The 14,522-nt window shown below is 45.9% G+C and overlaps 1 protein-coding gene across 1 annotated transcript in view; it reads right to left on the minus strand.

Moving 5' to 3' along the window:
• Positions 1 to 1,465: 1,465 nt before the first annotated feature.
• Positions 1,466 to 14,522, minus strand: part of LOC139407703 (anoctamin-8-like) — a 51,835-nt gene continuing 38,778 nt past the window's right edge. The window contains exons 9-18 of the mRNA XM_071151553.1: positions 14,302 to 14,454; positions 13,761 to 13,887; positions 10,341 to 10,396; positions 10,127 to 10,201; positions 7,462 to 7,709; positions 6,758 to 7,268; positions 4,689 to 4,880; positions 3,719 to 3,850; positions 2,475 to 2,585; positions 1,466 to 2,137 (exon numbers count right to left, since the gene is read on the minus strand). Of these exons, the coding sequence (XP_071007654.1) occupies positions 1,466 to 2,137; positions 2,475 to 2,585; positions 3,719 to 3,850; positions 4,689 to 4,880; positions 6,758 to 7,268; positions 7,462 to 7,709; positions 10,127 to 10,201; positions 10,341 to 10,396; positions 13,761 to 13,887; positions 14,302 to 14,454 (2,277 nt within the window). The remainder of the gene's footprint in view (positions 2,138 to 2,474; positions 2,586 to 3,718; positions 3,851 to 4,688; positions 4,881 to 6,757; positions 7,269 to 7,461; positions 7,710 to 10,126; positions 10,202 to 10,340; positions 10,397 to 13,760; positions 13,888 to 14,301; positions 14,455 to 14,522) is intronic.

A 14,522-nucleotide genomic window follows, 5' to 3' on the forward strand; every position in this document is an offset into this window, starting at 1 on the left:
CTCTGGCACCATCCTCTGGCCACATTATAGAAAATAAAGATGGTTGAATAATCCCTTTTGGATTTGCTTATAAAAGGAATTTAGAAATCTGGGCTCTCCAGAAATGTAACTATGTTCTCACATGCCAGTGTACTCAGAAAGGTACTGCTTTGGCAACATCCCAAATGACATATATCCCAAAAGACACAAGGGGAAATAAAATATGTCAGCTCTCGAATGATTGGGATCATCAGCCATCCAGATGAAATAACAACAGCATCAGTATAAAATACTAGCGATAAAAAAAGCAAGTGTTTGCATGTGTTAGGTTGTGTTATGAGCCAGGCTGGTATGGTCCTTCCTTACACCTGCAGAACAAGCTCTGCTGTCTCAGTGCAGTACTTCGGGGTTTAGTGCAAATGTTCTCTCTTTCTATCTCACTAGTCTAGTCAGATCTTTGTGTTGAAATGGAGTGCCATGATTAGTATACTGTCTATAATGTGTCTCTCTACCGGCTTGAATGGGGAGATATTAGAATGGCACACAGTAGACTACAGTAACCCAAACTCTCCATAGCGCATACTGTATACTGTCTAGTCTACACACACATCCATGTCAACATCCTGTGGCGTCTTCCTTCATCGGACTCTCAGTTTCCTGGGCAGGCATCAGTCAAAACAACTGTCATTCTCTCCCTAGAACACATACTGATACGAGACAGTATGTGTTGGTTGTCTTTTATCAAACGACTTTCATCTCGGCCTTTCACAACATCCACTCTCACTGTCAGACATACACTTCAGATATTCCTGTTGTTTTCTTGGGAGGTATATACTAAGCTCGGGTGGTTCTTTTTGCTTTGTAAATAAAGCTCATGGCACTTCATGTATGTCTTTAAATGGGAGATGAGGCTGATGAGAATGAACTTCACGTGTTTTGCAGTACTGCTCAAATTTTAAACACTGATTGATATTGCACGGCTAGCAAAGCCGATTCGTTTAAGTAGAAAAGCTGATAGGCCTTCATAGTTCAACATTTGTATGAGATCAGGCGACCATTTTGTGGATGCTACGAAAGGTCTCATTATGCCTTTGATAAATGTTTTTCCTTCTCTCCCCAAAACCAGGCTATTATGTTTCAGTGGCAAGATGGCCACCAAGATGATTTACATTTTCAGATGAGAATAAATCAAGATAAACTGCTCTCCCTTTTTCCCCCAAAAAAAGTTTTAGAAACACAGCTCATGCATGTCTATATGTATTGCAGACAAAAGTGAGGTATGTGTGTGTCTCTAAGCGCGCACGGGTTATGTTTTCATCACCATCACCATCAGCCCATTCCCCTCACAGCCTCTAGGCAGTGTCTACATACACAACCTCAGACAGCATGGAGAGGCTTGGCCTTTTCACCCCACTTATTTTTTCCTTGTAGTAGATATATCAAGTTAAGTTCTCACAGCAGTTTATTATCTCTTTCCAAAGAGAGACTAGACTTTACGGTCCGGGGAGTCTGTGTGGTGTTCGTTCTCCCCTACGTCCCCTCCAGGTGAACGGCTCTCGCCCGTCACCCCATTCAGGTCAGACTTGGTGGGCTGTTTGTCAGACACCTGGGACCTCTCTCCCCCCTCCGACTTGCCAAAGTTAAACAGTTTCCCCGGGTTGAATGACTTGCTTGGCGACTGAGACCACTCCTGGTTACCACTTGGGACGGTCGCAGACATCGTGGCATTCGTTGCCGTGGCTGCCGCTACTGCAGCAGCAATCGCCGCCGCTTCCTTCTTATTCTCGGGCGACTTGAGGAACTTGAAGCTAAGGAACCCGGGGAGCTTGGGTTCGTTTCCAGTGGGAGACTGAGGGGAGCGCGCGCTGCTTGAGGAGAACTTGTTCTGTAAGGGGATGATTTGTTTGAGCTTCATCACGTTGTTGTTGGCCAAGAGGGAGCTGGGCCTCTTGGGCTTGTCCCCCCCTCCACCCCCCCCAGTGCGGGACTTCCCCCTATGGCTCTTGTCGTGGTGGTGGTCTCCCCCGGAGGAGTCCTTCCCCTCATCTCTCTCCCTTTCCCTGCGAGCCTGATACTCCGCCTGCCTCTGCCTCTCCTCCTCCTCTCTCTTCCTCCTCTGTAGCTGTTGATAGTGTTGCTGTGCTTGCCGCTCGTGCCTCTGTAGGGAGAGAATCAACCATTACAACAACTCATACAATCAAAGTCTGACAATACTGTGCACACTCTGAACCGAGAAACTATCTATTCACTCTTCACCTCTACCAGGTACAGCCAGAAGAGGATGGTTTCTTTTCTGGGGAGTTTTCCTACCCAATGTGCCTCTGCTTGCTCTTTGAGCTCTAGGCCGGGTTACTGTATCACTTTGAGTTACTGGGTCACTTTGTGACGACTGGTGATATAAAAAATGGCTTTCTAAATCAATTTGATTGATTATTGATTGATTGATACAATGAACTCCTCATAACACCAATGTGATTCAGGCATGGACAATTTACCTTAAAGGCCTCCCTGCGTTGGTACTCCAGTTTTGCTATCTTCTCTCCTACCCAGCTGGGGATATCTGGGATCGCTACGTGAATGATGTACTTCAGCAGGATGGCAAAGTGCTGAGAGAGAGCGAGCAAGAGAGAACGTTATAACATTTAAAAAACCAGGCTGGTCAGGCATTTTCAGTTAGCAGGCCCAAGCCAGAGAGCTGTTTACCTGTGAGCTGTTTACTGGCTGCAGTGCTGTGTTGTGTTTATTTAGCATGTTGAGACTGTCCTATCCTGTCCACCCCACTCCCTCCCCTTTATACCTCACCACCGGGAGTGTGACAGAGTGGTGGAGATGTCCAGAGATAATGTAACACTTGAGCTTTCTTACAGGTACGTACAGTCTCTGGCTAGGAGTAGGGTTCACATCACTCACCACCCACCTGCCCTGTCCACAACCACAGAAGTAGCCAGGAATGATCTGCCTTATTTCACACTTACACATTTTTACTGCTATGGGCACTTAGTTGAATAGCTGAAAGCTGCCTCAGAGAAGGATACATTTCATCGAGGTAGCTGTGGCTAGCTTCAAAATAGTATTGCCTGTTTCTAAGCTTTCATAGGGGCTTAAGACACACCTGCTGCTGACTAGTGAGCAAGACTAGCTTCAACATGGTAGATACCGTTCTAATGAAAATCCCTTCTCTGGGATGTAAAACAACTTTGACATCTTTACTTACGAAATATTTAAATAAAGGAGGAAGCTCATATGAAATTGCAAATGACATGCCCAGCAGTCTCCAAACTATTTGTCATATTTATTATATTGACTTAATTTTAATCTCATCTGAAAGCCTGCTAGTATACTGCACACTGAGGACGGCTTGATGACAAAACGCATTGGTGCAGCTGCAGGTCATAATAAACGTTTGAAATGTGTCTTGGAAGATGCTACTATGACCACAGCTCACCGAGGTGACTTTTAAAGAGACAAGTCTATAAGGCCTGCTGGGCTGCTGTCAAATTGAGAGGTTGAGCTGCTCTGAGATCAGTTGACCAGCCATATATCCTCCCCTCAACTATTAGAAGACGCCAATCAAATCTGACTCTGGATCAGTGCTGAGTGTTAGTCTACCTCCTATAAAATCCCTATTTAAACCCTGCCAACACTGAAACAGAGTGAGACTCAAAAACCCAATCAGCCAACTGAGCTAAAGCCTAGGCATTAGCTGATGTCAGGTGTGTTACTGTAGTAGCGTCTGTACTTCGAGGATGACAATGGAGATGATGGCCATCTCAGGGCTGAGCCAGGGGAAGAGTCGCTGCAGCTGACCACACTGACCAATCAGGTAACAGTTGACTATGATGGCGATTAGACCCATGGCTTCCATTGCTGTCTGCAGAGAGAGAGAGAGAGAGAGAGAGAGACACACACACACACAACAGACAGGCTTACTGTATTTACATGCAGTATAACACATGCTTTCAAAGCTTACACAGGGTAAATTCATGATTAGGTTTATACTAAAGGACAGGGCTCTGTTTATGAAATATTAGTGCTGGGCTGCAGCAAAAGCCCGTGAACACTGTGGCTTTCCATAACCAGTCCCCCGTTCCCACTGCCGGTCTTAGGACTGTCCTTTATTCCTACCTGTCACTGTCCCTAAGTCCAACCTGTCCTTGTCCTACTTGTCATTGTCCCTCAGTCTTACATGTGCCGTCCCTCAGTCCTACCTGTCGCTCAGTCCTACGTTCCACTGTCCGTCCCTCAGTCCTACCTGCCACTGTCCCTCAGTCATATATGTCACTGTCCCTTAGTCCTACTTGTCATTGTCCCTCAGTCCTACCATCCTGTCCCTCAGTCCTACCTGTCCCTCAGTCCTACCTGCCAGTGTCCCTCTGTCCTACCAATCCTGTCCCTCAATCCTACCTGTCACTCAGTCCTACCTGCCAGTGTCCCTCAGTCCTATCTGCCAGTGTCCCTCAGTCCTATCCGTCCTGTCCCTCAGTCCTACCTGCCAGTGTCCCTCAGTCCTACCTGCCAGTGTCCCTCAGTCCTACCTGCCACTGTCCCTCAGTCCTACCTGTCCCTCAGTCCTACCTACCAGTGTCCATCAGTCCTACCTGTACTTCAGTCCTACCTGCCACTGTCCCTTAGTATCATTTCTACTTTTTTTTGTAAGTTCTTTCAATTTGACATTATATTAAGTACTGAGCTTGAACAGACTGTTCTACCTGCCACTGTCCGATGCTCTCCACCCTCTGACCAAAGGGCCTCTGCAGGCCGGTACAGAGCTTTAAGGCGTCGCTGCGGATCTCTATGATGTTGTTAATGAGAGCACACATGGCCGCCAAGGGGAAGGCTGAGGAGAAGAGAACCACATAGCCAAACTGGACAAACATCTCCTGGTAGTCCTGGAAGGTGTCCTGGAAGGGACAAAATACACAACAGACACTGTCAGCACTGTGACATGGATAGATGATTATCACAGTGTTTAATATCTTTATTGTTTCAGTAAGGGCCAGAAGTTACAGAAATGTAGTTGTACGTGTATGGGAAGTTAACTAGTCATGGCTAACTTTGCCTCGCACAGTGACGTCAAAAGACCTAAAGTAATATCTTACTGATTCTCAGTTCAAGACACAGACACCATGTATTTACATTTCTTGGTGGTAATACATACTGTATCTGCACTGTAGGGTTGTTCCACGAAAAGAGTGCCTTTTGCGTCCCATTGATATTTTAATACGAAATTGTGCACCAATATATTGCATTTTAAAAGCCAGTTATATTAGGGGTCTCCCAAATAGCGCAGTGATTTAAGGCACAGCATTGCAGTGCTAGCTGTGCCACTAGAGATCCTGGTTCGAGTCCAGGCTCTGTCGCAGCCGGCCGCAACCGCGAGACCCATGGGGCGGTGCACGATTGGCCCAGGGTCATCCAGGTTAGGGGAGGGTTTGGCCGACAGGGATGTCCTTGTCCCATCGTGCTCTAGCGAGTCCTGTGGTGGGCCAAGGATGGCACGCTGACACGGTCGCCAGGTGTACGGTGATTCCTCCGACACATTGGTGTGGCTGGCTTCCAGGTTAAGTGGGCATTGTGTTAAGAAGCAGTGCGGCTTGGTTGGGTTGTGTTTTGTTTTCGGGGGGACTTAAATCACTGTTCTCGACTTTCGCCTCTCCCGAGTCCGTACGGGAGTTGCAGCGATGAGACAAGACTAACTACCAATTGGAAACCATGAAATTGGGGAGAAAAAAAGGGGTAAAATATGAAAAAAATATCAGCCAGTTATATTAAATTAAGTGCCTTTTAATATAGACCACATGGAGAATTCAATAAATCTTATTTTTATATGAATAAAGACTTGCTCAAGTGCTGACATACAGCATTTTGACACGCCCCCTGTGCACCCTCTGACTTGTAGGAAGATTTTAACCCACTTAACCAACATTTCTCCAAGTTTTCACCAGTAGTAGCTAGGTTTCCATCCAATTGGTGATAGATTATAATGTGCATATTCTAAAATTTGCATTAAATAATATCCATTTTCCCACCAGATATGATTCAATCAAATATGTGTTTCTATCAAAAAAAGGCTTTGCGTGATGATGTAGTGCACTTAAAATACCCTTTGAAGTCAAATGGGTTTCCATTGCATTTTCAACTCTACTGATGGTTTTCTCATAAAAATGTTGCACTATATAGCATGTGCCCACTCTGGTATTGGCATTTGTGCTCTAGCCAACAGCTCTTAGATACAGTGCGGGTAGGAAAGCCTACATGATGAGATTATTATGGAGAGCATCATGTTGTGGGGGTGCTTTGCTGCAGGAGGGACTGGTGCACTTCACAAAATAGATGGCATCACGAGGGAGGAGAAATTATGTGGATATATTGAAGCAACATCTCAAGACATCAGTCAGGAAGTTAAAGCTTGGTCGCAAATGGTTCTTCCAAATGCACAATGACCTCAAGCATACTTCCAAAGTTGTGGCAAAATGGCTTAAGGACAACAAAGTCAAGGTATTGGAGTGGCCATCACAAACCCCTGACCTCAATTCTATAGAACATTTGTGGGCAGAACTGAAAAAGCGTGTGCGAGCAAGGAGGCCTACAATCCTGACTCACGTTACACCAGCTCTGTCAGAAGGCATGGGCCATAATTCACCAGCAGGGAATTTTTACTAGGATTAAATGTCAGGAATTGTGAAGAACTTAGTTTAAATGTATTTGGCTAAGGTGTATGTAAACCTCCAACTTCAACTGTATCTATGTATGTGTGTTTGTGTGTGTGTTGTCCTACCTCATAAGTCTGCATGCAGCTCTCAATCTCAGCCTGTGCCAGAATCGTACTCTCTTGCTCCTCTGGGGGGTCGATCCACGACTTCCTCTTGGTCTCAGAGTCTAGTCTCTCCAAACTCCTCTGCATTCTGTGATGACGCACCCTCACCGTGCTCTCTGGCCCAGAAGGCAGTGGGGCAGCTGCCACATTTTCATTGGCCAAACCACCCGTGTCCTTCATCTCATTGACATCGGCATCATCATACGTCTCGAACACCAAGGCCGGGTCCATCCCCTTCTCCACCATGGTGGGGCTGCCATCCTCCAGGAAACTATCCTCTATTGTAGGGACGCAGCCCCCTCCAGACGACTTCCTGTCCACCTTCTCTATGAAGCTAACCTTCTTCAGCTTCAGGCCACAGTCTATCAACTCCTCGTTCTCTCCCTCACTGAACCTCCCGCTGTCTCCCTCCTCCCTCTCCCTTTCCTCCTCATCAGGCACCCCACATCCCCCGTTCAGACACTTCTTCTCCCTATAGAACAGCAGAAAGATTAGGCTTCCACTTACAATAGTGTTGATTAGACTAAAGTATGTAAATGTGAATAGGTCACACATCCTCAAACAATTCAAAACATAGGCTTGTCTATAGTCAAAGAAACATGCCCTAAAAAAAGCTCTAATTTAACTTATTCATGAATGAATCTAAGCCGTTGTGTCAGCATTACCTGCGGCCAGGCTGTCCCACCCCGGATCTGGTTCCCCTCAGGCCGTGGCTCGGTACGGCCTGGTCGGTGGGTGAAGCCTGGGCCTTTCCTGCGGCCAGCCGGCAGTACTTGAGCAGGGCTGAGAGGAGCAGGTCCCAGACGCCGTGCAGTGTGAGCTCGCCCAGCTTATGGCGCTCGTACAGGTAAGGCTGCAGCACCTCTTTCACGTTCTGGACAAACTGCCGGGTGATCAGAAGGGTGGCCAGCATCTGACAGGATCAAGGCTTAAAGGTCAGAGTTGTCATGATCGGTCACTGGGTTTGAATACCATGGGTGGAGTTTCCCATAAGTAGGTAGGCACCACACTAAACAAATAAGATGGTAAAAAATAGAATTCCTTTGCAGAAATACACTGCGTATACAAAACATTAAGAACACCAGTCCATGACATAGACTGACCAGGTGAATCCAGGTGAAAGCTATGATCTCTTATTGATGTCACTTGTAAATCCACTTCAATAAGTGTAGATGAAGGGGAGGAAACCATTTAGACATAGATTGTGTGTGTGCCATTCAGAGGGGGAATGGGCAAAATATTTAAGTGCCTTTCAATGGGATATGGTAGTAGGTGCGAAGCGCACCGGTTTGTGTCAAGAACTGCACCGCTGCTGGGTTTTTCATGCTCAACAGTTTCCTGTGTGTATCAAGAATGGTCCACCACCCTAATGACATCCAACCAACTTGAAACAACTGTGGGAAGCATGGGAGTTAACAAGGGCCAGCATCCCTGTGGAACGCTTTCAACACCTTGTGGAGTCCATGCCCTGACGAATTGAGACTGTCCTGAGGGCAAAACTCAATATTAGGAAGGTGTTCCTAATGTTTGGTATACTCAGTGTATAATATTCACTTGGTACTATATATGATGGACTGAAAACAATCCTCTATATAAACCGCAAGCAGTTCGCGCCCATTCAAATACAGTAGATACACACACTACTCTGTATGCAGCCTAGTCAAATGTGCAACAGCAAAACCATGACATGTAAAACTACTACTGCAGGAATAACTACAGGGCATTGTGCTCAGGCCCAGAGGTAATACCCAGGACACAGACACAGTGTCCTTTCACTGCAAACCATGACCAAGTCAACGCACAAACCACAGATAGCACATTTACAGACAGCCCATAGTCAGTCCATCAGTTTACACAAAGGCCCATTCAGTGCTTATAACGTTCCTTAACACGAACAGAAAGTGCAGTATGAAAAGATATCCCAGACATTTTTGGCTTACAGAAATAAAACACAGGGAATATACAGGAAACACCCAAAGACAGTAATAACAGAGTGGCTGAAAGAAAGACAGACGGAAAAGAGTACAGAGTGATGTGCCAGGCACATGACTTTCACGACACAAACCTTATAGGTCAAATGCCCAAATCCACAGGTAGTCAGACGCTATAAAACCCATAACATAACACTGCTTAACAGACATGTCAAATGCCTCAAAATTGACATCATATACACAATTAACAGGTAGAACAAAAAACAACTGTGGGAAGCATTGGTTTTGTGTGTTATGTGTTTTGTAAATCAACATAGCATTAAGTTCTGGGTCCATACATGTTAAGAGATCAAGAAATGCTAGAACGATGAGCTCCACCCTCTCTCTTCGCAAGTTACGGGCCAAATGTCCCTCCTCTTCCGAATTTCGAAAGATACTAACAACTGCGAAATCGTGATTTATCGAAAAACCCAAAACACTGGGACTACTGCTACTCTTATATTACGCATCCCATTCAGTCCCGACAGATTCTTAGACGCATAATCTTTCCACGAGAGATTCACCTAAACATATAAACGCTTTCTATGCAATGCCAACGATGCATAAAGATGCTACAAACGACAAGCACAACAAACGTACAGACTACAACTCTAAACAAATAAGCGCGGATGAAAGTAAAGTGCTTCGGTACGGCGTCCTGGCAAAACATGAGCCGATCACAGTAGTGGCCACATATAATCTGGCCTAATGTCAATCGCTATTACACTTTTTGGTGTTTTGTGTAACAGGTGTCTCTTTCCATTCACCACTGTTTGGAGGCTGGAAATATGTTGCGAGTGGATGAACAGCCTAGTAAAGGAGCCCTTTGAAGTGAGTGATTGACAATCATATGAAAACATCATAATGGGTTGCATTTATGCCACAATAAATACATTTTAAAAGTTAAAGACAAATCTTCACAACTAGGCCCACAGAGATCATATTGAATTAAATAGGGATTCTATTTGTAATTCTATGATTAGGCCCATAAAAAATGTGGGGTGCTGGGCAGGTAATGTCGAGATGACTAACCCCTGACCCCACCTAAAAGAGGCCCTGATGACCCAGATGGTGAAGACCAGTAGCTGGATCTTGGGAAAGAGATATGGCAGCACATTGTCCTTCAGCTGCCTGAGAAGACTCTTGCCCAGTGAGAACACCAGTAACATCTAGGACCACACCACAAGACCAGCACCAAAGACCCACACCACACAGAGACAGATGGAGAAATAGGCAGAATGGAGAGAGAGCAACATGTGAAGAAGGTAGAGGGATTAAAGAAGGAAGACCAGGGAGGTGAAAATGGTTTGGGTAACTTTTGGAAGGAGAGGAAACATGGTTGGATTTCAGTGGCTTTTACCTCTTTCAGACGCTCCATGTCTCTGAGGTAGAATCCAATGTAGAAAAGACTGAGATAAGAATTTACAAACTGAAACTGCAAATAAAGAAACAAAACATGCGAGTTGAAAAACTTTAGAGAGAAAGTATAAGTGTGGATTCTGTATTTCAATCATTTGTCATGTGAAAAGTGAGTCCAATTTCCATGTAATAAGGAAGAAGATGACACCACTCACAAGAACCATTTTGATGATGAGATTTTTCTCATAGGCACTCTGGAGTCTGTAGTTTTCTGTGGGGGAAGAAATATAATGTCAGCATTCACAGAAAAAATCATCATCACCTGAATAAAAAGAAAATACACTGCTCAAAAAAATAAAGGGAACACTTAAACAACAATGTAACTCCAAGTCAATCACACTTCTGTGAAATCAAACTGTCCACTTTGGAAGCAACACTGATTGACAATAAATTTCACATGCTGTTGTGCAAATGGAATAGACAACAGGTGGAAATTATAGGCAATTAGCAAGACACCCCCAATAAAGGAGTGGTTCTGCAGGTGGTGACCACAGACCACTTCTCAGTTCCTATGCTTCCTGGCTGATGTTGTGGTCACTTTTGAATGCTGGCGGTGCTTTCACTCTAGTGGTAGCATGAGACGGAGTCTACAACCCACACAAGTGGCTCAGGTAATGCAGCTCATCCAGGATGGCAAATCAATGCGAGCTGGGGCAAGAAGGTTTGCTGTGTCTGTCACCGTAGTGTCCAGAGCATGGAGGCGCTACCAGGAGACAGGCCAGTACATCAGGAGACGTGGAGGAGGCCGTAGGAGGGCAACAACCCAGCAGCAGGACCGCTACCTCCGCCTTTGTGCAAGGAGGAGCAGGAGGAGCACTGCCAGAGCCCTGCAAAATGACCTCCAGCAGGCCACAAATGTGCATGTGTCTGCTCAAACGGTCAGAAACAGACTCCATGAGGGTGGTATGAGGGCCCGACGTCTACATGTGGGGGTTGTGCTTACAGCCCAACACCGTGCAGGACGTTTGGCAAATTCGCCACTGGCGCCCTGTGCTCTTCACAGATGAAAGCAAGTTCACACTGAGCACATGTGACAGACGTGACAGAGTCTGGAGACGCCGTGGAGAACGTTCTGCTGCCTGCAACATCCTCCAGCATGACCGGTTTGGCGGTGGGTCAGTCATGGTGTGGGGTGGCATTTCTTTGGGGGGCCGCACAGCCCTCTATGTGTTCGCCAGAGGTAGCATGACTGCCATTAGGTACCGAGATGAGATCCTCAGACCCCTTGTGAGATCATATGCTGGTGTGGTTGGCCCTGGGTTCCTCCTAATGCAAGACAATGCTAGACCTCATGTGGCTGGAGTGTTTCAGCAGTTCCTGCAAGAGGAAAGCATTGATGCTATGGACTGGCCCGCCCGTTCCCCAGACCTGAATCCCATTGAGCACATCTGGGACATCAAGTCTCGCTCCATCCACCAAGGCCACGTTGCACCACAGACTGTCCAGGAGTTGGCGGATGCTTTAGTCCAGGTCTGGGAGGATATCCCTCAGGAGACCATCCGCCACCTCATCAGGAGTATGCCCAGGCGTTGTAGGGAGGTCATACAGGCACATGGAGGCCACACACACACTACTGAGCCTCATTTTTACTTGTTTTCAGGACATTACATCAGTTGGATCAGCCTGTAGTGTGGTTTTCCACTTTAATTTTGAGTGTGATTCCAAATCCAGACCTCTATGGGTTGATAAATTTGATTTCCATTGATAATTTTTGTGTGATTTTGTTGTCAGCACATTCAACTATGTAAAGAAAAAAGTATTTAATTAGAATATTTCATTCATTCAGATCTAGGATATGTTATTTTAGTGTTCCCTTTATTTTTTTGAGCAGTGTATATATCAACTCAGCAAAAAAATAATCATCCTCTCACTGTCAACTGCGTTTATTTTCAGCAAACTTAAAATGTGTAAATATTTGTATGAACATAAGATTCAACAACTGAGACAAACTGAACAAGTTCCACAGACATGTTACTAACATAAGTGGAATAATGTGTCCATGATCAAAGGGGGGGGATTCAAAATCAAAAGTAACAGTCAGTATCTGGTGTGGCCACCAGCTGCGTTAAGTACTGGCAGAACACTGTCTTGCAGGAAATCCCGCACAGAACGAGCCGTATGGCTGGTGGCATTGTCATGCTGGAGGGTCATGTCAGGATGAGCTTGCAGGAAGGGTACCACATGAGGGAGGAGGTTGTCTTCCCTGTAACGCACAGCGTTGAGATTGCCTGCAATGACAACAAGCTCAGTCCAATGATGCTGTGACACACCGCCCCAGACCATGATGGACCCTCCACCTCCAAATTGATCCCGCTCCAGAGTACAGACCTCGGTGTAATGCTCATTCCTTCAACGATAAACATGAATCTGACGATTACCCCCGAAGAGACAAAACCGCGAATCGTCATTAAAGTGCACTTTTTGCCATTCCAGTCTGGTGCAGCGAAAGTTTGTGCCAATAGGCGACGTTGTTGCCGGTGATGTCTGGTGAGTACCTGCCTTACAACAGGCCTACAAGCCCTCAGTCCAGCCTCTCTCAGCCTATTGCGGACAGTCTGAGCACTGATGGAGGGATTGTGCATTCCTGGTGTAACTCAGTTGTTGTTGCCATCCTGTACATGTCCCGCAGGTGTGATGTTCGGATGTACCAATCCTGTGCAGGTGTTGTTACACGTGGTCTGCCACTGCGAGGACGATCAGCTGTCCGTCCTGTCTCCCTGTAGCGCTGTCTTAGACGTCTCACAGTACGGACATTGCTATTTATTGCCCTGGCCACATCTGCAGTCCTCATGCCTCCTTGCAGCATACCTAAGGCACTTTGACGCAGATGAGCAGGGACCCTGGGCTTCTTTCTTTTGGTGAATCAGTAGAAAGGCCTCTAGTGTCCGAAGTTTTCATAACTGTGACCTTAATTGCCTACCGTCTAAGTTGTTAGTGTCTTAACGACCATTCCACAGGTGCACGTTCATTCATTGTTTATGTTTCATTGAACAAGCATGGGAAACAGTGTTTAAACCCTTTACAATGAGGATCTGTGAAGTTATTTCTATTTTTACGAATTATCTTTGAAAGACACGGTCCTGAAAAACGCACTACCGGTCAAAAGTTTTAGAACTCCTACTCATTCACAGGTTTGTCTTTATTTTCACAATTTTCTACATTGTAGAACAATAGTGAAGACATCAAAACTATGAAATAACACATATGTAGTAACCAAAAAAAGTGTCAAAATAAAAATATATTTGATATATTTCAGATTATTCAAAGTAGCCACCCTTTGCCTTGATGACAGCTTTGCACAGTCTTGGTGGCATTCTCTCAACCAGCTTCACCTGTTATGCTTTTCCAACAGTCTTTAAGGAATTCCCACATATGCTGAGCACTTGTTGGCTGCCTTTCCTTCATTCTGCGGTCCGACTCATCCCAAACCATCACAATTTGGTTGAGGTCGGGGTATTGTGGAGGCCAGGTCATCTGATGCAGGACTACATCACTCTCCTTCTTGGTAAAATAGCCCTAACACAGCCATATGTGTTCATGTGTGTGTGTGTGTGTATTTGCCTACGTGTTCTCACCCATGTCGTTGAGCCAGCAGGCTATCTTCCGGTACACCTCGTCACAGGCGGTCACAGTGATGGCCAGCATGATCTTAGGGATGAACCTGGCCAAGCGAGGTACCTCCTTGATACCCATCACAAACTCCTGTGAGACAACAACAGCTGCCTAATATTGTTGCAATCCTCGCTAATATGAGCCACGTTACAATTCCCACCAAGTGGGCTAACTCTATTGGCACAACGCATGGGTGTTGACATTTCACTGCAGCGACCCGTCACAATCAATTCCACAGGTATATTTCCCTTCAAATCCTTTCTACGGTTGAAGGAATTTTTTTTGTAGGGTTGTTAAATTCCGTTAACTTTCTCAAAATTCCCAGGTTTTCCAGAAATCCCAGTTGGAAACTTTCCAGGAATGACGAAGGAATAAGCACAAAATCCACAATTCTCCAACCAGGTTTTCTGGAAAACCTGTGAATTTTGGGGAAGCTCCCTAGACACTAGGAAGGCAGTTATGTAGGTAGAGCAGCAGCAGCCAGAAGGAGCAGTACTGACATACCTGCAGCTCGAAGCAGATGAGCATGGCCAGGAAGACAAAGCAGAGACAAAGGATACAGATGGGCAGGCTGACCAGCCACCTGAACATCCTCCTCCTCCACGGAGAGTAGTATAACTCCTCACAGCCTGTTATGGGACTGCACCGCTTTACGCCCTGCAGGGGGGAGGGGGCGAGAGAGGAGATGGAGGGAGAGAGGGGAGATGGAGGGGATGGGGCAAGAG

The sequence above is a fragment of the Oncorhynchus clarkii genome, chromosome 4 (genome assembly GCF_045791955.1).
Source record: "Oncorhynchus clarkii lewisi isolate Uvic-CL-2024 chromosome 4, UVic_Ocla_1.0, whole genome shotgun sequence".
Lineage (NCBI taxonomy): Eukaryota > Metazoa > Chordata > Actinopteri > Salmoniformes > Salmonidae > Oncorhynchus > Oncorhynchus clarkii.